The sequence below is a fragment of the Dendrobates tinctorius genome, unplaced genomic scaffold (assembly GCF_039654945.1).
Source record: "Dendrobates tinctorius isolate UK_male_01 unplaced genomic scaffold, ASM3965494v1 ptg000353l, whole genome shotgun sequence".
NCBI lineage: Eukaryota > Metazoa > Chordata > Amphibia > Anura > Dendrobatidae > Dendrobates > Dendrobates tinctorius.
This window is the reverse complement of record NW_027362019.1, coordinates 2,290,996-2,316,956: the sequence shown is the minus strand read 5'-3', so window position 1 is coordinate 2,316,956 and position 25,961 is coordinate 2,290,996. Positions and strand designations below refer to the sequence as shown.

Below are 25,961 nucleotides of genomic sequence, written 5' to 3'. Positions count from 1 at the left end.
AAGAGATTGAGTAAATGCTGCATGAAGTAGACCCCGTGCAGGCAGCCCGGGCAGATAATCGACAACAGCATCGTCAGTTGGTGTGGGTTAATGGGAAACGTATTCAGGGACTAAGAGATTCCGGAGCAACTTTGACCCCTGTGGAGCCTCATCTCGTCCAGGACCAAGAGAAGACGGACCGGACAGTGTCCGTCCAGCCAGGGGAGCCATACATCGACTGCCCACTGCCAGGATTCACCTGAACTGGTGAGTCGGGGATGGCCTTGTTGAGGTCGGCCTGATGGAGGATTTGCCTGCGGACGTCTTGCTGGGAATTGACTTGGGGCCCATGTTGTCTGCATTCTTGGTCGCCCCTCTGGCTGAGACCTATCCTGTTACCACCCGGAGACAAGCTCGAGCTGCGGAGGCGGAATCACACTCAGAGGAGGCCCAGGTAAGACATCTCAGCCCTACACGTATTCCCATAGCCAGACACATTTCTTGGGCCACACCAGCTGAGTTTAAAAGGGAGGTACTTAAGGATCCCCCATTACAGGGGTATCGTGGGAAGGCACAGGAGGGGAGAGGAGTACTGGAAGGGGAACAGTTTGTATGGCATCAGGGACTCCTCTACCGGGTTACAGAGCAGCGCCACACAGGGACGAGCCCCACTATAAAACGACAGCTGGTAGTGCCCAAGAGGTATAGGCAGGAGCTACTGCGAATCTCTCATGACATACCCTTAGCCGGGCACCTCGGGGTCAGGCACACCAGGCATCGTCTGACACAACTTCTTTTGGCCGGGGGTAACCTATGAGGTTCGTCAGTACTGCCAGACCTGTGACAGTTGCAAGCGCATTGGCAAGAGGGGAGATCACTGCAAGGCCAAATTACACCCCCTCCTCATTGTGGAGGAGCCATTTAGCCGAGTAGCGGTCGATCTGATAGGGCCGTTAGCCAAACCCAGTCCGTCAGGGAAAAAGTATATATTGACAGTGGTAGATTATGCCACACGGTATCCAGAGGCGGTTGCATTACCTAACATACTGGCAGAGACGGCGGCTGCCCTGCTCCAGGTTTTCTCACGGGTTGGATTTCCCCGGGAGGTTATCTCGTACCAGGGTACCCAGTTTACAGCAGAGGTGACCAACCTACTATGGAAGCTGTGCGGCGTAAAGTCCATTAGAAGCGCCCCGTACCACCCACAAACCAATGGGTTATGTGAACGTTTTAACGGAACATTAAAACACCTCATTGGGACTTTTACCAGGACCTACAGGGACTGGGAGAAATTCTTGCCACACCTCCTGTTTACCTATCGGGAGGTGCCCCAAGAATCCACAGGGTTCTCCCCGTTCGAACTGTTATATGGGAGGCGGGTAAGGGGACCCCTAGACTTAGTGCGAGAACACTGGGAAGGGGAGGGAACTATAGAAGGGATACCTATTGTGCCCTATGTGCTGGAATTCTGGGACCGCCTACAGGAGCTGACTCAGGCTGTACGTGGGAACATGCAGGCGGCCCAATGGCGCCAGTGCGTGTGGTACGATCGGAGGGCCAGAGAACGCACCTTTGAGATAGGACAGAAGGTCCTGGTGTTAGAACCAACTAGGCAGAACAAGTTCAAAGCTGCATGGCAGGGACCCTACCATGTAGTGGGGAAAATAGCCGACACCACCTACAATGTCGCCGATTGTGACGACCCCAGGGTTATCCGCGTGTGCCACGTGAATATGCTAAAGCCCTACTGGGAGCGCTCTGAAGAGGTAGTGGCCATCTGTGCCCCCGAAGCAGAGGATTTAGCAGGACTCCCCTTGCCTGATGCCTTAGGGGAGAGGACTCAGTCTAAAACATGGGAGAGACAGCAGGCGGAGGCGTTGTTGAGGCAGCGACAGAGGATGTTTTCAGAGAGACCGGAGTACACCCGCCTGGCATAACACAAGGTTGAGACCCAGGATCAGACCCCCCTGAGACAACCCCCCTTCCGCGTCCCTGAGTCTGTACGAGAAGGGATGCGACAAGAGATACAAGAGATGTTGCGTTTAGGGGTCATTGAAGAGTCAGAGAGTCCATGGGCATCCCCCGTAGTGTTAGTACCCAAGAAGGATGGGACTACCCGGTTTTGTGTATTGCAAGCTGAATGAGAAAACGGTGACGGATGCGTATCCCATGCCGCGTGTGGATGAGTTGTTAGACCGGCTGGCAGGGGCAAAGTATTTGACCACCATCGATCTATGCAAATGCTATTGGCAGATCCCCCTAAGTCCTGACGCTATTTCCAAGTCTGCATTTGTCACCCCGTTCGGCTTATTCCAGTTTCGAGTTATGCCATTCGGGATGAAGAATGCCCCTGCGACCTTCCAGAGGCTGGCTTACCGGCTTCTGGATGGTCTCCAGGACTATGTGCCTACCTGGATGACATCGCCATCTACAGCGCGACATGGGATGAGCATCTAAATCACCTAGAGACTGTATTGGACAGGATCCACAAGGCCGGAATCACCTTGAAGCCCAACAAGTGTCACGTGGGCAAAGCAGAGGTTCAGTATTTAGGACATTGAGTGGGAAACAGCGACCAGAACCAGCCAAGATTGAGTCCATAGCCAAATGGCCCACCCCACGCACTAAAACCCAGGTCATGGCGTTTCTAGGGACAGCAGGGTATTATAGGAAATTTGTCCCCAATTACAGCAGCATAGCCAAGCCCCTCACTTATTTGACCCGTAAGAACCTCCCCCGCCAGGTAACCTGGACCCCCGAGTGTGAGGAAGCCTTCCGCCAGCTAAAGTATGCCCTCACAAATACCCCGGTATTGGCTGCACCCGATCCAACTAAAAGTTTCCTTGTTCACACAGATGCTTCTGTGTTTTGACTGGGGGCAGTGCTGAGCCAAGTCGGGCCGGACGGTCAAGACCACCCGGTAGCCTACCTGAGTCGGAAACTACTGCCCCGCTAAGTAAGCTATGCGGCCATCGAGAAGGAGTGCCTGGCAGTAGTATGAGCACTCAAGAAGTTACAACCATATTTGTATTTGTAAATATCTCGTGAAGTACATCAAGTCCAAAATATATGAATAAATATATACCCACAAAATGATTATTCAATTATGCCAATGGCACTGATGAACATGGACAATTATGGGACTAATCGCAAATAGATACACATAAAGACAAGGAAAAAACGATCAAAAGTCCAAAATGTTATGAAACTAGAGAAATGTTTAATAAATACTTCAAATATAAGGGAGGGAAAGTCACCCACCACGCATATGTTGGAAAACAGACACTGAGGAAAAAAATTGCACAAAAATAGCACATGGGTATAGACCATAATCAATACAAATATGAGCAACACATAGAATAATTATAGTGAAAACTATCACAAGATTGCATGTCCTCAGTACATTATAACAGCCCACAAAGTGGGCTGCATATGGTCATGTTACCCAAAATATAGTATGCTTAGAAGTGCACATAAGCCCCCCACAACCCGATTAATGAATAATAAAGGTATATACCTAAAATGATGGTGAGAGCAAGGGCACAGGTCCTCAAGCGTCACCCCGACGCGCGTTTCGGCTAAAAAAGCCTTTCTCAAGGGGCGTGCGGTGAGAGGGAAGGGGAGAGTTTAAAAAAGCCCGAGTGACCAATCAAAATGGCTGTAACAGCCACTATCATAGTCAGGAACTGGCCAATGGAAGGTCGCAATTTAACAAGAGAGCACTGTGACGTCACCGAGACAGGAAGTCCACGCTAGTATATGTATAATCATATGGTTGTGACAATACACAAATACACCATATGATACTCATAATTTTTTAAACTCTCCCCTTCCCTCTCACCGCACGCCCCTTGAGAAAGGCTTTTTTAGTCGAAACGCGCGTCGGGGTGACGCTTGAGGACCTGTGCCCCTGCTCTCACCTTCATTTTAGGTATATACCTTTATTATTCATTAATCGGGTTGTGGGGGGGCTTATGTGCACTTCTAAGCATACTATATTTTGGGTAACATGACCATATGCAGCCCACTTTGTGGGCTGTTATGATGTACTGAGGACATGCAATCTTGTGATAGTTTTCACTATAATTATTCTATGTGTTGCTCATATTTGTATTGATTATGGTCTATACCCATGTGCTATTTTTGTGCAATTTTTTTCCTCAGTGTCTGTTTTCCAACATATGCGTGGTGGGTGACTTTCCCTCCCTTATATTTGAAGTATTTATTAAACATTTCTCTAATTTCATAACATTTTGGACTTTTGATCGTTTTTTCCTTGTCTTTATGTGTAACCATATTTGTATGAACGACAGTTTTCCCTCCTAACGGACTAAGATCCCCTAGTGTGGCTTAATCAGGTCTCTGGAGACAATGCCAGATTACTGCGGAGGAGTTTAGCCCTACAACCTCTAGACTTCACCATCCGCTACAGACTCGGCAAACAAAATGGTAACGCCGATGGACTAAGTCGACAAACGGAACTTGTACCAACCCCATAGACTTCGGTCATCCCCAAGCTGATCCCCAAGGATCAGACTGTGTATGCCTATCGCGTCGCTGAAAAGGGGGAGCCGTGTTACAGAACTCCCCAGCACCCCGAATAGGAGATGCATGTATGATAGGTGCAATGTGAGATGCATACCCCTAATGCAGCAACCGACCGGCTGCGACCCCTGGGCAGAGGTAAACGAGATATCCCACTTCTGACCTCCCCCAACCTTTGTAAATCCCACGGTAATTGATCGGGGGTCGACGGCCACCTGCGGCTATTGTGATGTACGTCTGGCGTCTTAATTGGAGCCTGTTATCTACTGGCCCGACACATATTGATTGTCCTGTCCTCTGTATGTATATATATTCTGAGACTGGTGAGTAAAATGTTGTCACACTGGAAATACGTGGAGAAGCAGTGATCTTTTATATGTTCCCATGTTACAAAGCCTTACGAGCCAGTGTCCTTCATCCAGAAGTGAGGAAAAGCAGAGTGGACCTCCTGAAACACGGGGTGGTAATGTAAGAGGATTTACAGCACAGAAGACCCCGTTACACTGTCATACCGTCTGTTCAGCGTGGATGGCCTGAGGACAGGGAGGAGGATGAGTAGAGCTTGGTCAGTCGTCCTCTTGTTGAGGACATGGAAGTCTTGCCTGTTAGCAGTCTGGCACGCATAGCTGAGTTTGTTACGCTACCTTTCCCGTGACCCTCACGTTCCCATATTTTGGGTGACAGTCATTCCTGGTTGGTGATACTTCTGGACCCATGCTGCAAGGAGAACTTTGTGTCACTTATTCCTGAGGTGGACAGGTCTACTAAAATTGGGCAGCACCAGAAGGCCCTTGTTGCAGAATTATTGAAAAAATTCCCTTTTGAAAACGCTGGTGGGATAAGTCACAATTCGTTGGCCAACCAAGGAGTACAGGCGAGAGAGACACACAAGTCCAATCTAGCAGAGGCAGGAGAACACTGGCAACGTTCTGGGAGAGTTTTCCCTCCCATCGCCCTAGGCCTGAGGCGCGGGGTACTCTCTCACAAGGAGTGCAAAGTTTTGGAAGATGTTGAGGGAGTACCTTGCTGACCGTACCAACGTCCTCCGTGCCTTATAATTATTGGATATCCAAGCTGGACTTGTGGCATGAACTGGCTCTTTATATATTGGAGGTCCTGGCCCCCCTGCCACTAGTGTTTTGTCAGACCGGGTTTTTAGTGCCGCTGGTGGAATTATAACTGATAAGTGCATCCGTCTGTCAACTGAAAATGCTGACAGGCTGACTCATAAAAATGAGCAAGGCCTGGATTGGGCCAGACTTCTCTACACCACCAATTGATAGCAGTGTAACATAAACTCAAATCTTTTAAAGGGTGTTTATGATGCCTGTAAACAAAATTTTTAGACAGAATATTGATATGTACCCCCCAGCGGGGAAATGTTTGTCAGCCCATACACTTACTGCATGTGCATTAGAAGTATAGAAGACCCGCTCCTCCAAATTTGGGGTAGGCCTTGTGTCAGGAAAATATGAATACTTCCTAAAATTCTTTGTACACTTCCGGTGCTCGTGCTGCCCCACCCTCATGTTTGTGCAGTGTAAACCCGAAGCCCATGTGCAGACCCATACTGCAACTTCCAGCCCCCCTCCCTCTTCTGTTGGAATTTCCACTCTTCCCTCCCTTCACGTAAACGAGCTTTGTGTAATGTGAGATCATGGTCTCCGGGCTCGAGCAGGAAGGAACTGGCAGGAAGTAAAAGTTTTCCAGCCACATGTTCCATTGTTTATTTTTGATCGAATTTAACACACAATAAGCCCAGAGTCAGGAGACCTATATTTTCGGGATCGGCATAACTAAAACTACACGTAGCAGCAGAACTATCCCGAACAGAGTTACCGTGTCGTGGTGGGATGGCTTTCATGCTATTTTTGATCAAAAACAGTATTACTAAAAACTCTGTATTATTTAGATGCACTTTTGCTTTTACTTATTTAGTTACAGCAGGGTTTTTGCTCATTTTGTCTTTTGTAAGGTTTACGCAGCAGCGTTTTGCAGCTTGTGCGTCTACCAGAAAAGGGTATTTGCCTCCCAGTCATACATAGACACATGATGTTTTGGTCTTAAATGAAAGAGAAATTCGTAAGCAAACATATGATACCCCTGTCGTCTCTCTGTGAGCTTCCCAGCCTGAGATATGGCCTGCAGAAGTTTTTAAATAACTTTCTAAAGGGGGCGTATCCAGCTCACCCTGTGAGGTCAGCAAGGGGGGAGACCCTTGGTATTGGGCAAAGTATAAAGCTCATTTGCCCAGAGAAGCAGCTAGCAGGAGGCTGTTCTTATGGACCATTAGTCCTTGGGAAGAGTCTCCTCCCCTCATCCACACGTCATGCCAGTGACTGAGATGTAGTAAGTTCTTATCTTAATCCTCTTTTATTTGTAACTGTTTTGTATATACTGTATTCTGTCTTCTTTGTAATATCTTTTGTATTTTTGTAAACACTGCCTATATTTTCTGGAGTAAATCTGTAAAATGTACTAGTTTCGTTTTCCTTGCTCTATGAATGAACCAACTTACAAATTCGTATGTAAACAAGGGTTACCTAAAACCGACTTACTGAAAAAAGCCCTATTAAAATATAACTTTTATTAAGTACATTAAACATCAATAAAAATTGCCCAGATATCCCCTATTATTAAGCCTAGCAAGAACTGGGCTATTACATTGCTGGAAAGAGATGAAGTATTACAGATGAAAGAAATCTAAGCAGCCACATCTGCCAGGACAATCATCTGGTCAGAAAGAACTAAGTCCCCGCAGGAAAATAATTAGCCCAGAAAAACCAACAAAAACGAAAAAGAGGGAATGGGCAAAAGGGAATCTATAGAAATGGATACTTAGTGCTGCCACCTAATAACCATTTCACTCAGCCGATGTGTAGAAAAGAGTGATCTGGCCCTATAGAGATGGAACTGTCTGAACACCTCCCTAGGTGCGGAGGTTGGCACCTTAAGAAATTCGAGAATGGCGCCCCCACTCGTGTGACGGCTGTCCCTACTCTCCTGTATCATCCTATAAGACGTTAGGTTAGAAACAGAGGGCCAGACGGCCTGTATCCACATGCTTAGGATATATCTTCATGAGTGTAATAGAATGGATTTATACAATCAATTATAGATGTAAGAAAAAGTGGAAAGTCCAGGCAGTCTAAAGTAACACACACAACTCACATACAATAAAGCCAAAGATACTAAATATGAAAATGTAGGAAATTATGCCCTTTCCCAAAACCACGACGCTATGTATATGGAATATATTAATTGACAAAACAGGTACCCTGATCAAAACTGCCAATTTTCCAAATGATAATTCAGTGGTAGACAAAAAACAGGCTTACCTGGTGTCAACTTATCAAAGATATCATAACAATCAAAAAAGCATCATTTAACATGCTGGATTCACATATCACAATGTCATCTATCGTGCGCCACAGCCACTTTCAGTATTAGATATATTACATACCACTAATCTGAATCAGCCCATTCATGAAAGATAAATCCGTACTTGTCTGTGACTGTATACTCCTGCATCATGATAACATGATTCCTCAGGTATAGTCCGCATACTCTCTACGCGTTTCCCCCTGCTGCGGGTTCATCAGGAGAGATGTATATCGGCCAGAGCTGTCTGGCAGTGGAATATTATCCAACTGATGAGGCTGCCCCTATAGCTCACCGTTCCTCCATTATATACCTGTACTAGTTTCGTTTTCCTTCTATAAACGAACCGCCACGTCCTCCGCGCTAAACTACGCTACCTTGTGGGTTGGCTCCTGACCCGATACTGGTTTTAATGTCAAACTAGGAGCTGGTGGCATCAAAGTGTTCTGGGGGATTAGGGAGACCCTGTCAGTGACGATCGGAGGTTTATGTGTGTATTTCCAGCCTGAGACTGGGGATATACAGTGGGGCAAAAAAGTATTTAGTCAGTCAGCAATAGTGCAAGTTCCACCACTTAAAAAGATGAGAGGCGTCTGTAATTTACATCATAGGTAGACCTCAACTATGGGAGACAAACTGAGAAAAAAAAATCCAGAAAATCACATTGTCTGTTTTTTTTCCTTTTATTTGCATATTATGGTGGAAAATAAGTATTTGGTCAGAAACAAGCAATCAAGATTTCTGGCTCTCACAGACCTGTAACTTCTTCTTTAAGAGTCTCCTCTTTCCTCCACTCATTACCTGTAGTAATGGCACCTGTTTAAACTTGTTATCAGTATAAAAAGACACCTGTGCACACCCTCAAACAGTCTGACTCCAAACTCCACTATGGTGAAGACCAAAGAGCTGTCAAAGGACACCAGAAACAAAATTGTAGCCCTGCACCAGGCTGGGAAGACTGAATCTGCAATAGCCAACCAGCTTGGAGTGAAGAAATCAACTGTGGGAGCAATAATTAGAAAATGGAAGACATACAAGACCACTGATAATCTTCCTCGATCTGGTGCTCCACGCAAAATCCCACCCCGTGGGGTCAGAATGATCACAAGAACGGTGAGCAAAAATCCCAGAACCACGCGGGGGGACCTAGTGAATGAACTGCAGAGAGCTGGGACCAATGTAACAAGGCCTACCATAAGTAACACACTACGCCACCATGGACTCAGATCCTGCAGTGCCAGACGTGTCCCACTGCTTAAGCCTGTACATGTCCGGGCCCGTCTGAAGTTTGCTAGAGAGCACTTGGATGATCCAGAGGAGTTTTGGGAGAATGTCCTATGGTCTGATGAAACCAAACTGGAACTGTTTGGTAGAAACACAACTTGTCGTGTTTGGAGGAAAAAGAATACTGAGTTGCATCCATCAAACACCATACCTACTGTAAAGCATGGTGGTGGAAACATCATGCTTTGGGGCTGTTTCTCTGCAAAGGGGCCAGGACGACTGATCCGGGTACATGAAAGAATGAATGGGGCCATGTATCGTGAGATTTTGAGTGCAAACCTCCTTCCATCAGCAAGGGCATTGATGATGAAACGTGGCTGGGTCTTTCAACATGACAATGATCCAAAGCACACCGCCAGGGCAACGAAGGAGTGGCTTCGTAAGAAGCATTTCAAGGTCCTGGAGTGGCCTAGCCAGTCTCCAGATCTCAACCCTATAGAAAACCTTTGGAGGGAGTTGAAAGTCCGTGTTGCCAAGCGAAAAGCCAAAAACATCACTGCTCTAGAGGAGATCTGCATGGAGGAATGGGCCAACATACCAACAACAGTGTGTGGCAACCTTGTGAAGCCTTACAGAAAACGTTTGACCTCTGTCATTGCCAACAAAGGATATATCACAAAGTATTGAGATGAAATTTTGTTTCTGACCAAATACTTATTTTCCACTATAATATGCAAATAAAAGGAAAAAAAAACAGACAATGTGATTTTCTGGATTTTTTTTTCTCAGTTTGTCTCCCATAGTTGAGGTCTACCTATGATGTAAATTACAGACGCCTCTCATCTTTTTAAGTGGTGGAACTTGCACTATTGCTGACTGACTAAATACTTTTTTGCCCCACTGTATATACCACCCTCACTGCAGAGTGCCCAATAGCCAGTACACGACAAGGCAACCTTTCTGGAGACTACTTATCCTAGGTGTAGTCATCTGAGCAACCTGAGAGTTAGGGGGCGCCAGAGAGCTGCAAGTTCCGAACTGGAACTGAGAGTGCGGTAGACAAGTAAATCCCTGACACCTTGCATTCACTGCATAGGCAAACAGTGCGGGAGACCCACTTCCTAATAATGGGAACTGTAGGGGTTGGTCAGCTTCTACAGTGCAATTCTCCACTGCCGGGTCTTCATCTTCAACACTGCCATTCACTGCATAGGCAAACAGTATGGGAGGACCAACTTCCTAATAATGGGAACATTGATTTCAGGAAGCCCTCCTTGTACGGCTCTTCAAATGGGGTATTGGGGTGCGTCTAAATTTTGGGCAGCCCAGCCACTCACTGCATAGGCAATAACAGCATAGGAGACCCACTGTTTAATAATGGGAACAACAAAGCCTAGCCGGCCAATGGATCTCTAAGAATAGTGAGGGCCGACTGCTGCCCCTATAAAAATAGGCTCTGTGACCTTAAGAGTCCCTACTTCATAAATGAAACAGGATGTGTCTGATGATGTGTCACACACCACATGGCCAGCTAGGGTGGGTAAATGTTACAATGACATTTCCCAGTGAATGCATTTGTCTTGGTTGAAAGCAATGGTAAAGTTGAAAAACGCATCAAAATGCTACGTGTGAACATAGCCCAAATGGTGGAGGAACATTTTAGTTTTGATTCTTTATTTTGCCTTATATACAAGTCATTACCCTGGAAAGGATGTGCCTTAACATATTTCCCAGGAAAATCCCTTTTGGTCTTGTTGTTGTAGGTTTTATTGTGCACCTGTAAAAATGGCGTAAGACTCTGACAACCTTGTTCACAGCTGTGACCTGGGAGTCAGGAAAGCTTCCAGGGGTGATCCCCATGATGTCCTCGCGTCATTCGTCCCTCTAAAGACCCCGGGGGGGGGGGGGGGATCGCGGCAAAAAGCTTGAGTTTCTCATAGGCTTACATTGGGCTCGTTGCTCAGGTCGAGTGCCCGAGTATTCCAACTTGCTCGACCCGAACTCCCGAGCATTTTAGTGCTCGCCCATCACTAGTTATATTTATTGGCAGAGCATAGACTCCTGTTCCGTTCCCCAATTTTCAGCTATTTGTAGGGAATGAAAGGAGTATACACTGAGCCCGTTTCATGTGTCCTTGTGCCCCCTCCTTTATTTCCGCAGGTGAATCCATTACTGGAGGCGTTCGGAAACGCAGAAACTGGGATGAATCAGAACAGCAGTCGCTTCGGAAAATACGTCCAGCTGCGCTTCAGTGACGGATGTGGTGAGTGGTAATGGAGGAGGAAGCGAATAAACGTATAGTGATCCTGAGTTACCTCCTGGAGATCTTTTATTATGAAAATCATAACAATAATAATAACAGAAACAAAACAAAAATATCAGCCAGAAAATTATCTGTATACGGAACACTGGTCCAGCCACTCATTCTCTCCTCACACAGATATTATACATATATACAGAATAATAACTACTTTCATCTTCTGGTCCGGTCACTAAACAGAATAATAACAAACAAGTAAAAATAAACAGTAGCAAACTAAAACAATATACATAATTTTTTTTTTTTTTATACATACACTCATGCAAACACAAATGACACAAATAAAGACTAAACTAACCACCACCCCACGCTCAAGCCCACCATTCCCAACCCCCGCGCTGACCTGAGAGCTGGTCCTAGTCTCATGCCTCAGTCCATGTCCAACGTCCAAAGGCCAGATCAGGCAGTGCCAGTGTTTCCCCAAACACCCCAGTGTCCCATAGTCCCACAAGATAAACCCACCTCCCCCCTTTTCCCACCACCCAACCTAACACCTACACCCAAATCTATATCCCTATATACAATATATACAGAAACAAGCACTACAATACCCACAAATCACAAAGCCCAAGTTCGGCACCTGCAGCCCTATATCACTGTATACCGATCACAAAACAAAATTCTACAGTGTCAGCAGAAGCCCACCACCAGGAAAGGAGATGACCCGACTAGGGCACACTAAAAGAAAAGCCCCTCCAGAGGAGAGCGGCCCTACGTGTGCCCAGTCTCTCATACTCCAGAGAGCGCACCTTCACCAGGTCATCGAGTAAGGTCCTAAACACATCGTCCACTGGGAGGATTTTCCGTTGCGTCGATACTAAGCACCGTGCGATCCACATGTCATACCTAACCACTGCACTATCTAGAAATAAGGTGCAGCGGTTCCGGCCACCAAGGTCTCCGAATGCGCCGTAGACCCATTCCGCACAGGAGAGACCGGCCAGTCGAGACCAGCCAATGGAGGCGCCCACCCTGTTGTACACCTCTGTGTTGAAGGGAAAATGAAACAGGAAATGGTCCATGCTTTCCAGCATGGTACCACAATGCTCCCGAGGACAGTTCCTGTCCTCTGAGCTCCTACACTTCAGATTGTCCCTCACACACAGTTTCCCATGAAAGCAGCTCCAAGCCAAGTCCCAAAACTTTGAGGGGATCCTGATAGAATTGAAAAGATGCAAACCCACCCCAAGATCCCGACTTGGGCAATCCCTGAGCGCCAGAGGCCTCTGGAAATGGGTCAACAGAACCCTATTGTCAAGGAGTTTCCTTGGCAGAGTCCTGATCTCCCACATTCCCAGACCCCACCGTTGAATTACCTTCAGAACCAAGGTAGCGTAAGCCGGAAGATGTCCATGCGGTGTGCGAAGATCCTTCACTTGCCCTCCTGTCTCCCATTCCTGGAAGAAAGGCTGAAACCATCCCCTACAGGAGAATACACATGGAGGAGCCCTCTCTTTGCAGAGGTTTGCAATATTGATCTTAAGGAAGGTATTCACAACGAATACCACAGGGTTGACCATACCCAACCCTCCTAATCTCCTCGTAGGTAAGTAACCTCCCTCTTGACCAGGTTCAGTCTATTCCCCCATAACAGTTGGAAGAACAAACTGTAGACCCGAGTCCAGAGAGACTCCGGCAAGATGCACACACTGCTCAGATAAATCAGTAAAGCGAGCAGGTAAGTTTTGATCAGTTTTACCCTTTCCCTTAGGGTCAAAGACCAACCCTTCCATTGGTTCACCTTCTGAGTGGCGATCTCTAGCCTGCTGTCCCAATTTTGTTTGGGGTAATCCCCCTGGCCAAATTCGATGCCAAGGACTTTTGCAGAGACTTTGGGTCCTGGAAGGGTGTGCGGGAGATCAAAACAAGGATCTCCTCCTCCCAGCCAGAGACTCTCACACTTATCCCGGTTGATCTTGGACCCGAATGCCTCTGAGTAGCAATCTTCCTCTAACATCAGCCGCCCTGCCTCCTCGTGAGAGGAAACAAAAACAGTGACATCATTGGCATACGCCACCACCCTCAGAGTGTCTTCCGGTGCTGCCTGGTCCATCCTGATCCCGGCCAACGGTCCAAGCTCCACCCTCCTAAGAAGTGGGTCAATCGCAAACACGTACACGCCACCACCCTCAGAGTGGCTTCTGGTGCTGCCTGGTCCTGCCTGGTCCATCCCAATCCCGGCCAACGCTCCACCCTCCTAAGAAGTGGGTTAATCGCAAACACGTACAGCAGCGGGCCCAAGGGTCAACCCTGGCGAACACTAGATCCAACCTCAAAAGAGTTGCCAATCCAACCGTTCACAAGCGGGAAACTCTCTGCCCCACCGTACAAGGTCTTAAGCCAATCAACAAACCGCCCCAAGCAGGCCATATCTCAGAAGGACAGACCAGAGGTACTCATGATTAACCCGATTTAAACGTTTTTGCCTGGTCCAGTGACAGCATGTACCCCTTCCAGTGACCAGCCCTACCCTGCTCCACCGCCTCCTGGACACCAAGCACAGCATAAATAAGCTTAAATAGCACCTTTGCCAGAACCTACCTTTGTGCATTGAGAAGCGCTATGGGACACCAATTCTCAATGCAAGATGGGTCCTTACCCTTTGACAAGATGATCAAGGCAGACCTCCTCATTGACTTAGGCAGAGTGCCCGATGAAAGACACTCATTGAATACTTCAGTCAAGAGAGGAACCAAAGCGTCCTTAAAGGTCTTATAGAACTCAGATGTTAAGCCATATCAATAGATTTTATTTATTTATTTATTTTTTTGGGCAAGCCCTTCATTCGCTAACAACTTCCGCTTCCCTGATCATCTCTGTCAAAACATGAAGAGAGGGGTCTACCCCTGGTTCGGGGACGGCTTCAGCCAGGAAAGCCGACATCTTATCCCAATCAAGATCCCTCTTCCCCAAGAGGTGCGAGTAGAAGGATCTGACAACCTCCAGGATCCCTGATCTGGATCGCCTCAGGGACCCCGCAGTGTTGACCAGTCATGTAACCACTTTACTATTCACTGACATCTTGCAGTTTCTCTAAGGGTCTGGTGAGCGATACTTCCCGTAATCCCTCTCAAAAACCAAAGATGCGTGTCTCGTACTGACACCTCATGAGCAAAGATTTCACTCTGGAGATCTCCTCGCGGCTTACTCCAGTTGAGAGAAGATGCTCGAGTTTCCTCCTCAGACCCTGATACAGGCGGTACCTGCTCAGTCTCCTGAGGCTCGAGAGCTGGCGGAAGAATCTCGCCACCCTTTTCTTGAAAATCTTCCACCATTCTGATTTACTACTACAAAGATCCAGTAAGGGTACCTGGCTCTGAGGAAAATCCTCAAAGGACTGTTTTATATCCGCTTCTTCCAAGAGAGATGAATTGAGCCTCCAAAAACCTCTTCCCATCCGGCGGGTCTCTGTAACATTCAGAGAAAACAAAATTAAACAGTGGTCGGAGAACTCCATCTCAACAACAGACACTGCTGAAGACACCGCTTCCTCCTTTAAATAAAACATAATAAAACCTATCTATTCTGGACCTACAGTTACCTCTATGATAGGTGAACCCCTCGTGGCCTGGGGTGTGCCGAATGTGGACATCCACCAGTAGAGCCTCTCTAGCTATACTATTAAGGATGACGCTATCATAACTCAGCTTGTCTCTGGAACCTCCTCTATCTCTGGGCCTCGTGACAGTATTGAAGTCACCTCCAAAGACGACCTGCCGACTTGTAAAAAGGTAGGGCTTGATACTTATAAAGAGACACTTCCTGTCCCACTTAGATTGGGGACCACAGATGTTAATAAGCCGGAGCTCTTGTCCCTTTATGAGGACATCTAAGATCAGGCACCTCCCTATTTCTAACTCAATAACCCGTCGGCATTCCACCGGTGCAGTAAAAAGGACCACCACTCCGCTATACGGCTCGGCTGCAAGAGACCAATAGGAGGACCCGAGTCTCCACTCCCTCTTGGCTTTAAACACGTCTGCATGTTTGGCAGCCTGGTCTCTTGCAAAAAGAAAATATCAGCTTCAACACTGCTGAGAAAATCAAAGGCCGCAAATCTGGCTATATTTGACTTTATGCTGGCGACATTAATGGACGCCAGCGTCAACGGAGTGGGTACCGCCATCATTGGTGATTGAGTTAAATGGCTTTCTTCTTCCCACTCCCCTTATCCTCTACCTCGAAGGAGGAATTCTTCCCCCTCTTTAATGACACAGAGGTGTCCATTCCCACGTGTTTTTTTTTTTTCTTTCGTCCTAGTCTCTGGACTCTGTGCCAGTCTCCCTCCAAGGACCTTTCATTTCCGGAAGAAGGAGACTCTGCACCCCCTGTAAGCTCCGTTGAAGCCGGAACCTCACCCTCAGCTTTCTCCTAGAGGAAGAGTTGTTCTCAAAGGCTTGGAACCGGTTAGAAAGACCAACCAGAGGGGAGTCAGTTTTTCCTTCCTTAGGTACCTTGGTCAGTGCGGGAGAAAATGTTTTATCTCCCTTCTTTCTCTTCTATTTGGTGCTATGATAAAACACTCCGGGATCGCCTTTGCTGGGGTCAAAGGTCACGTGCGTTCAGCATGAAACTCAGGCGCACAGCCGCGGTTCGGGTATAACTGACACTGGGTCAGGTTTATTAAAGGTGAAAGCAATGCATAAAGGAAATAAAACATAAAACAAATCCTTGCCTGTCCGGCACTAACTAAACAAAGTACAACCTAACTACCAACTGGCGGGCTTCTCTCGTTCAGCCAAACCACAGTTACCGTCGGCACTGCTTTCATTCACGTGTGTCTCTCACACAGACAGGCTCTCTGTGTCCCCAGGCTGAGACACTCACACAACCACCTGGCATCCTTTTATATCCACCTCCCATTATTCATTAGTAACCAGGTGATATACTGACCAGACTAGGCCACATAGGAAAGGTATCTGGGCGAGATATACCTGCCCTCATCCACTATTCCCACATGATTCTCACAGTGCCTAGCTTACGCTTGTCCTCCAGCCACTGCCTATTATCCTCATCCACACTTTCATAATGGGAGGATTCGGAGGCAGTGGCAGTTTCCTCCCTGTGGATCCTCCTGACCTCCTCATCCAACTTATCATCCCTCGGGGCCTCAGCAGCAAGACAGGCATCCAGGAAAGGGGTCACCTCAGTAGCCCAGGGCTCGCCCAGCTTCCTCTTCTGTCTGCTATTGTCTAGACGTGTCAGCTGGGGAAGCGTCTTTTTATTGCTTTTCCTCCTTGGTCCCTCAGCTCCCTCACCCCTGCTAGTCCCTTCCCCAGCAGAATCAGCCTCACGGCTTTCTCCCACCGGGGTCATGACTGCATTAGCGAAGGAGCAAGGACAACGGCTGAATGGGCGACCTAAGTCACCAAACAGGTGGCACCTAATCTCCACACAAGATGCAGCAAGATGGCCGATATCCCCACACAATGCACGTTTCTGTACAGTGCAGTTTGCACTGAAGTGTGTGGGGTCGCCGCCCTTGTGACAGAGCCTCGATTGCCCCTGGTAGAAGACCTGGATACGATCCCTACCCAGGAAGGCAGATGATGGAATGTGGGCAACTGTACCACCTGAAAGCTAAAGTTTTACCATAAACGTCCAGGCCCCTGACCAGATACCATACTCATCACGGTTTTTCTTTGGCATCTCCACCACTTCTCCATATCTGCCAAGCCACGTCATGATGTAATAACAAGAAAGCGACTCGTTACAAGTCATCACGGTCACTTTCTTGACTTGATTTTGGCGAGACACCACCTGGATGGCAAAGTCTCGCCAGCAGGGCTCATTTTTTGCCAACTCATAATTCGACCAGAAGAGCTCAAGCCCCTCTGGCCGAACAAAGCTGACATCAAACTCAGGCGTGGAATAAGGGATGTATCAAGGCGTAGATGTCAATTGCCTTGAAGCCCATATTCAGCAGGAGCTCAACATCCTTAGACCTTGGAGGACACGCATCACTGCCCCTCCACCGAAGCCGGACCACATTTCTACGCACACTGCCTGGCCCGGCTGTCGGAAGGGACCACACTGTATTTCCCTCATTTTGCCCTTGGAAGGCCCCGAGGCCATGCCTCTCTATCTAGAGGGATAGATCAACCTCTCGACCCTCGACCATTAGTGATCTCTCCCCCTTCTTTAGAGCCTCCAGGAGACGCCGCTGTGCAACATGCCGTCCCCAGAGACCGGAGATGAGGAGGACGCCCTATTTCCCCCGGAGGTGACAGCGGCATAACCACTAACGGGCACTGCCACCACCGGGGGGGGGGGGGGCAACCGGACCAATGACCACATCAACACCAACAGTATTACTATTACTCACCTCCATAACACCCTCACTCTCCACCAAACCAGCAACCACACCACTATACAAAGAAATTTCCTCATCCATACCTCCCACCACATTCACTCCTGCTGGACCAGTGACAACAGGGGGTGGCATTTTGACCTCGGCATCATCAGGCACAAGGGGCTCAGTCTCCTTCACAGAACTGGAGGCGACCTCACCCCTGGACTTACGGGTGCCCTCCGCATCATCAGTTGGTAATTTTCGTTGCTTCACTAGGCGCCGCTGATCTTTCAGATCAAGATCTTGCTGATCAGCGGCGCCAATGCAGAACAGGATTTTGGAAGGATCAGAACGCCCAGCCCCGACAACCTCCTCACACTGCGGCCGCTTCTCAACTAAGTGATCAATGGCAACAGCATTCAGGGTCGCCGAGGCTACCGTAGCTGCCCCCGACACTGAGACGCTCCCCCTCCCACTGAGGAGCGCACCACAGTATCGTGGCCTAACCATATACCCGCTGCCGGGCCGCCCTCACTGTCCAGCCTCTCGGCTGATGCACCTGCTTCTATGTCCCCGCTACTACAAGCAGAGACGGAGCTCTGCGCCTCACTAGTGTGGTCTGTACTCTCCCCGCGCCTTTGCACTGGATCCACAGCAGAACTCGGGCTGGGCTGGGCAACGGGGCTTATACAGCGAGCTGACCCTGCAGCTGACTCAGGGGGTACAGGGAGGGGGGCATATACATAACTCACCGCTTCCTGGAGCTTTGGCTTGGTGGTCTTTGCCTTTTTCTTCTGGCCCCCAGGTGCCTCCTCTGGTAAATCATCACCAAGATAGAAGTTCTGAAGGCACACTGGAGACTCCAGGAGCTTTATCTCCACCATTAGTGCCCCTCCCTGGTCGCTGTCCTCCCCAGAGCCAGCAGAACTGCGACCAGATGCCAATGTCGCCTGTCCAGCAGGGAGCTCGCTGCACGTGGCCTGCGGGTGACTTTGCAGGCTGCCAGGTGGGGCTTTCTGCTGGTCATGATCCTCCTCATCGTCATTATCATCATCCACCTGGCTCTCAGGCTGCAGCCCCGTCTGCCTTTGCTCTCTGTTATCAGCCATTTCTCTGAATCTGTCCTCATTCATCAGTTTTTCTTTAAATGGTCCACTTTTTTCTCTTAGGAACGCTTTCCTCACCTCCAGCTCATTAATATCCAGCTTCAGTTGCTTTACCTCCGCCTGGAGTTGGGTCTTCCTGGGTCTGGAGGAACCTGCAGCTTTGGCGCTTGTGCAGCGCAGCTCCTCCCGGAGCCTCCTGATGGTCTTACTCGCCTCTTCATACTCACGGAGGTGGCTCATGACCCGGGAGGCATAGGTGGACACAGACTCCTTGGGTTTCTGCAGCCCCCAACTTTCCTCAGTGAGGTCGGCCTTACCTCCGTGAGCAATCCGCTATCCTCCAGAAGGACTGCCATCTTGCATGCTGCTAGCAGGCTTCTCCATGTTGGAAGCCTTGTGGCTTCTCTGGGTCGCTGCAGACTTGGGGGGAGTAGGAGCCACATTGCTGCGACTCCTGGTGGAGCGTCTCACCCCCGAGTCCTCTGATGCACTCACTATTCTGCTGGTGCAGTCACTGTACATACATTACATTACTGATCCTGAGTTACATCCTGTATTATACCCCAGAGCTGCACTCACTATTCTGCTGGTACAGTCACTGTGCACATACATTACATTACTGATCCTGAGTTACCTCCTGTATTATGCCCCAGAGCTGCACTCACTATTCTGCTGGTGCAGTCACTGTGTACATACATTATATTACTGATCCTGAGTTACATCTTGTATTATACTTCAGTGCTGCACTCTCTATTCTGCTGGTGCAGTCGCTGTGACTTGTTGTCCCCTCTTTCTTGTAGTTTGGGGAGCGAAGATTAACGAGTATCTTTTGGAAAAGTCACGGGTTTCTCACCAGGATCCGGGTGAGAGGAACTTCCACGTCTTCTACTACATGCTGTTTGGGTGTCCCAAAGAGGAGAGGGAAGTGTACGGCCTCCTGCTGCCCTCCATGTACAGGTGAGAACCACACATGCTGCTGTATGGAGGCACATATTGGCCAGTATCTTAGCATGATCCGTCATTTTCTCACTTGTCCTCAAACGCTGTGACTGTGAAGAATCCTTCCCAATACTGTTGATAACTCTTCCTTGTCCTGTAGGTACATTGGTTGTGGATGGGAGGATGCGGACACCAGATGCTGGAGTAACGGATACCAGACGTTATGTAACTCGCTGCGGATGGTGGGATTCCACAATCAGGTCAATTCCTGCAGGATCCCGGGATTAGTACAGATCCCCATCATATAGTGTGTATAATGCGGGGCTCTGCTTCCGTCCTGTGACCTGCGGCGTCCGGGGCTCTGCTTCTGTCCTGTGGCCTGCGGCGTCTGGGGCTCTGCTTTCCTCCTCTTGCCTGCGGCGTCCGGGGCTCTGCTTCCCTCCTGTGGCCTGCCGCGTTCGGGGCTCTGCTTCCCTCCTGTGGCCTGCGGCGTCCGGGGCTCTGCTTCCCTCCTGTGGCCTGGGGCGTCCGGGGCTCTGCTTCCCTCCTGTGGCCTGCAGCGTCCGGGGCTCTGCTTCCCTCCTGTGGCCTGCAGCGTCCGGGGCTTTGCTTCCCTCCGGTGGCGTCCGGGGCTCTGCCTCCCTCCTGCGGCATCCGTGGCTCTGCTTCCCTCCTGCGGCGTCCGAGGCTCTGCTTCCCTCCTGTGGCGTCCGGGGCTTTGCTTCCCTCCTGTGGCGTTCGGGGCTCTGCTTCCCTTCTGTGGCCTGTGGCGTCTGGTGCTGTTCTTCTCTCCTGTGGCGTCCCGGGGTGTGCTTCCCTCCTGTGGCCTGCAGTGTCCGTGGCACTGCTTCCCTCCTGTGGCATCCAGGGCTCTCCTTCCCTCCTGTGGATTTTGGCATCCGGGGCTGTTCGTCTTGCCTGTGGTGTCCGGGGCTGTGCTTCCCTCCTGTGGCCTACAGCATCCTGGGTTCTGCTCTCCTGTGGCGTCTGGGGCTCTGCTTCCCTCTTGTGGCCTGCGGCGTCCGGGCCTCTGCTTCCCTCCTGTGGCCTGCGGCATCCGGGCCTCTGCTTCCCGCCTGTGGCGTCCGGGCCTCTGCTTCCCTCCTGTGGCCTGTGGCATCCGGGCCTCTGCTTCCCTCCTGTGGCCTGCGGCGTCCGGGCCTCTGCTTCCCTCCTGTGGCCCGCGCCGTCCGGGGCTCTGCTTCCCTCCTGTGACCTGCGGCGTCCGTGGCTTTGCTTGGCGTCCGAGGCTCTGCTTCCCGCCTGCGGTGTCTAGTGCTGTTCTTCTCTCCTGTGGCCTACGGTGTCCGGGGTTCTGCTTCCCTTCTGTGGCCTGCGGCGTCCGGGGCTCTGCTTCTCTCCTGTGACCTGCGGCGTCCGGGGCTCTGCTTCCCTTGTGTGGCCTGCAGCATCCTGGGCCGTGATTGCAGCCAGTGGCGTCTGTGGCCATGCTTCCTGCCTGTTGTTGGTGTATGGGGAGGCTTCCCCACCGGCAGACTGTATATTGTGCCCCCAACGTTATGCACAAGGTGGCACTTCTCGGCCAATAAGAGCGCAGCTTCCCAGTGCAGGCGTACAGAGTAAAGCTTATTGTGATTGGCTGTTATGATCAAAGGTACAGGAAGGGTTGTCTTGGGGATACAAACATGGATGCCTTGGTTTGAAGAACGTGACAGCAGAACTATGTACAGTATGTGCCCCCTGTGGTGTAACGTTCTGCCTCTCGTCATTCGGCAGGAGGAGCTGGATCTGAAGATCGTTCTCTCGGGGATCCTATCTCTGGGCAACATTGTATTTGATCCGGAGGAGGCCGGCGGTGTGACTGTGGATGCCGCCTCCATGGGCTGGCTGAAGGCCGCTGCGGTGAGGACCGGGGGCATTACTGATGGTGGTTGCTGTACTGTACAGAGCAGGTAGAACATTCGGGCCCTTACACATTACAACCATGGTGACAACCCCAGGGTTTCTCCACGGCCCCTGGTTCCTGCTGTCCCTGGCCCCATGTGTCTGTGACAATCTCAGCAGTGGTCGGGGGCAGTTGTAGGCAGACAATCTGGGGAGGTTGTGCGGGGTAGTAAGGGGATAGTTGGTGTGTGAATGGAGGAGGGTAGATGACGGGCCACATGGCTACTGGTTGGAAGTCCGGAGTATATTCCATTCATGAGCTGAGTTTTCTTTCAACTGACACCCCCACTTTCATCATTGGTGACTTCAATATCCCCACTGATACCCTTCAGTCAGAAGCCTCCAAACTCCTGTCCCTTACTTCATCCTTTGGACTTACCCAGTGGTCCTCCTCAGCCACCCACACAGACGGACACACATTAGACCTGGTCTTCACCCGTCTCTGTTCTCTAACTTCACCACCTCCCCTCTCCCTCTATCTTACCACCATCTACTCACTTTCTCAATACCTGTCCTCCTCACCTGGCACCCATGTCCAGCAACACACGCACCCCTGCAAAAACCTCACACATCTAGACACCCACACGTTCTCTGACTCTATTCTACCACTGGCATCCATATCCTAACTCCAAGACACAGACGGTGCCACTGCTTTCTACAATGCCACTCTCGCATCAGCTACTGACGCGGTTGCCCCTCTCGATCATGGCAGAATGCGATGTATCAACAGACATCCCTGGCACAATAACACCACTAAAAAGTTCCAGCAAGTGTCCAGGAAGGCAGAGCGGCGCTGGAAGAAAGCAAATTCGCAAGATGACTTCACTGCATTCAAACAGGCAACACTCGATTTCAAATCTGCCCTCACCTCTGCTAAACAGGCCTACTTCACAACCCTCGCATCTTCCCTATCTTACAGCCCCAAACAGTTAATCAAAACTTTCAACTCCCTCCTACGCCCACCACTGCCCCCTCCAACCTCCCTCATCTCTGCCGAGGACTTTGCCACACACTTCAAAAACAAGATTGACCAAACAAGGCAAGTCTTCATCACTCAACCACCACAACCTCTTTGTATACCAGACCAATGCCCAAACCCCATAACCTCACTCTCCATCATCACTAAAGGGGAGCTTAATCGTCTCTTCTCCAAATCGCACCTCACAACCTGTGCCCTCGACCCCATCCCACCTCCTCTCCAACCTCGCCACCACACTTATCCCATCCCTAACCCAACTCTTCAACCTATCACTAACGTCCGGTACCTTCCCTTCTGCTTTCAAACATGCCACAATCACGCCTATCCTTAAAAAGCCAACCCTCGACCCAACCACTATGTTCAGCTATCGCCCAATATCGTTGCTTCCATTCGCTTCCAAACTCCTGGAACAGCACATCCACGCTGAACTTTCCTCCCACCTATCATCTAACTTGCTCTTTGACAATCTACAATCTGGTTTCCACCCCCATCACTCCACTGAGACAGCCCTGACCAAAATTACTAACAACCTACTTACAGCCAAATTAAATGGACAATACTCCTGCTTCTAGACCTGTCCTCTGCATTCGACACAGTTGACCACTGCCTCCTACTACAGATCCTCTCCTCCTTCGGCATCAAAGACCTCGCCCTATCCTGGATCTCCTCATACCTTTCCATCCGCGCATTCAGCGCCTCCCATTCCCACACTATCTCCTCATCCCACCCTCTCTGTGTTGGAGTCCCCAAAGGCTCTGTCTTAGGACTCCTACTTTTCTCAATCTATACGCTTGGCCTGGGGCAACTCATAAAGTCCCATGGATTCCAGTACCACCTTTATGCTGATGACACTCAGATCCACCTCTCTGGCCCAGACGTCACCTCTCTGCTGTTCAGAATCCCAGAGTGTCTATCAGACATATCTTCCTTCTTCTCCTCTCGCTTCCTCAAGCTCAATGTGGACAAATCTGAACTCATCGTCTTTCCTCCATCTCACAGATCTTCGTTACCCGACATAGCAATAACAGTTAATGACATCACGCTTTCCCCAGGACCGGAAGTCTGCTGCCTCGGAGTAACCTTTGACTATGCCCTGTCCTTCAAACCGCACATCCAAGCTCTTTCAACCTCCTGTCGCCTCCAGCTCAAAAATATTTCCAGAATCAGTCCTTTCCTCAACCCTCAATCTACTAAAATGCTTGTGCATGCCCTCATCATCTCCCGCCTTGACTACTGCAACATCCTTTTCTGTGGTCTCCCTGCTAACACCCTCGCACCTCTCCAGTCCATCCTTAACTCTGCCGCCAGACGAATTCATCTCTCTCCTCGCTACTCCTCCGCTTCTCCCCTCTGCAAATCTCTTCACTGGCTCCCATTCCCTCAGCGTATCCAGTTCAAATTACTAATACTGACCTACAAGGCAATCTATAACCTGTCTCCCCCATATGTCTCTGAACTTATCTCCCGATACCTTTCCTCACGTAATCTCCGGTCCTCCCAAGACCTCCTTCTCTCCTCCACACTTATTCGCTCCTCACCCAACCGCCTCCAAGACTTCTCCCGAATATCCCCCATCCTCTGGAATTCTTTGCCCCAACAAGTCCGACTATCAGCCACATTTGGATCCTTCAGATGGAACATGAAAACCCACCTCTTCAAGAAAGCCTACAGCCTGCAATGACCCCACTACCTCCTTCTATCTCACTACTACCGGTGATATCACCTCAACCAACACCGGAACTGCTGCAACCCGCCAACCTACTGTCTCCTTCCCCACCATCCTGTAGCATGTAAGCCCAAAAGGGCAGGGTCCTCTCTCTTCTATATCAGTCTGTCATTGTTAGTTTGTTTATTGTAAGTGATATCTGTAATTTGAATGTAACCCCTTCTCATGTACAGCACCATGGAATCAATGGTGCTATATAAATAAATAATAATAATAATAGTGAGCTCATATAGCCCCCTGGGTCCCGCTCTGTGGCCTCATTGCTTCCACCTCACTCTGGTGCCTGTGTCATCGTCGCGTTCTGTTGCTTTTAATGTGGTGCGGGGCGGTAGTTGTGGGCAAGGCACTGGTCTATGGTGCCCTGGCACGTTTCATGATATTGGGGGTCCTGGCTGGGTGTGTGGACTTGTCCTTGAAGGGCACTTCGGCCATGCAGGCCGCATGTAGCCCATGTTGGTGGTTTGCCAGGACCAGATGTGTCACAGTTCATTGGGGGAGACCACCGTAAAATCTGTTTCTCGTAAACTTCATTGGCTGATGTGGAGCCATGAGATAGTCTGCTGCCACCTGGAGGCTGACACTGTTATTGCAATTAAATAAAATTGGCTCCTGCCCAGCAGACTGTACCTCGCCTGCTGGAATCAGGCTTCCTCAGTCATGTGAGAAAGTAGGAGGAGGAGGAAAAATCAAAATAAGTCAAAAAGAAACAACTGTACACCCAACTAGGCAATGAAGCTGTGTCCCTCAATGAAGACTGTGAGCAACCGACTTTACTGTAAGTAAAAAAAATATATATATTTTTCTTGTTGGTCTTATCTGGGTACACACAACAATGGGAGGTCCTAAAGCTGTCCCTAGGGCGGGTTAGTATTAAACCTCATACCAATACTACCTGATCTTCAGCCATAACTTAAGTGGATGTCTGAGCTTCTGCCACCTGCAGTATCTTCCTACCAAGGCTTGCATCTGCCGAGACAAAAGTGGTGGACCCTGTAATACCTAAAAATGAAAAAAGAAGTATGCACCGATCCCCAAGTAGCTGCTTTCCAGTGCCGCAAAGCCAAACCGCTCAGGAAGCTCCTACCGCCTGGGGAGAGTGCGCCCTAATCCTAGATGGGCCACCTTGACCTTGTAAGCCTGGATAATAGCAGACTTGATCCAGTGGACAATGGTCGCTTTAGAAGCAGCCTGACCCTTTCAAGGGTCCTGTGGTGTTAAAACAAGGAATCGGACCGATTAAATGAGGTAGTGGCTGATAATTAACATCTCACGGCTCTAACAACGTCCAAGCTTCCAAGCTGTGCAGAGCCTTCTCCCTAGGATGAGATGGTGCCGGACAAAAGTTTCATTAAGGTGAAAGTTCAAAACCACCTTTGAGAGAAAAGACAGAACCAACCTCAACACTACCTTATATTTATGAAGAATAAGGTAAGGGGCTCCGCAAGCTCCGAGACCCTTTTAATAGAAGTAATGGCTACAAGGAAAGCTAGCTTATAAGAAAGAAATAGCACAGAGATCTCTATGATTAGCTCAACCGGTGGAGACAGAAGAGCCTCCAAAACAAG

General features: G+C 49.4%; 1 protein-coding gene across 1 annotated transcript in view; it reads left to right on the top strand.

Moving 5' to 3' along the window:
* Nucleotides 1–25,961, top strand: part of LOC141075445 (myosin-IIIb-like) — a 148,074-nt gene that overhangs the window by 40,992 nt on the left and 81,121 nt on the right. Inside the window, exons 5-8 of the mRNA XM_073562500.1 lie at nucleotides 11,290–11,392; nucleotides 19,648–19,804; nucleotides 19,947–20,046; nucleotides 21,524–21,649. Coding sequence (XP_073418601.1) covers nucleotides 11,290–11,392; nucleotides 19,648–19,804; nucleotides 19,947–20,046; nucleotides 21,524–21,649 — 486 coding nt within the window. The remainder of the gene's footprint in view (nucleotides 1–11,289; nucleotides 11,393–19,647; nucleotides 19,805–19,946; nucleotides 20,047–21,523; nucleotides 21,650–25,961) is intronic.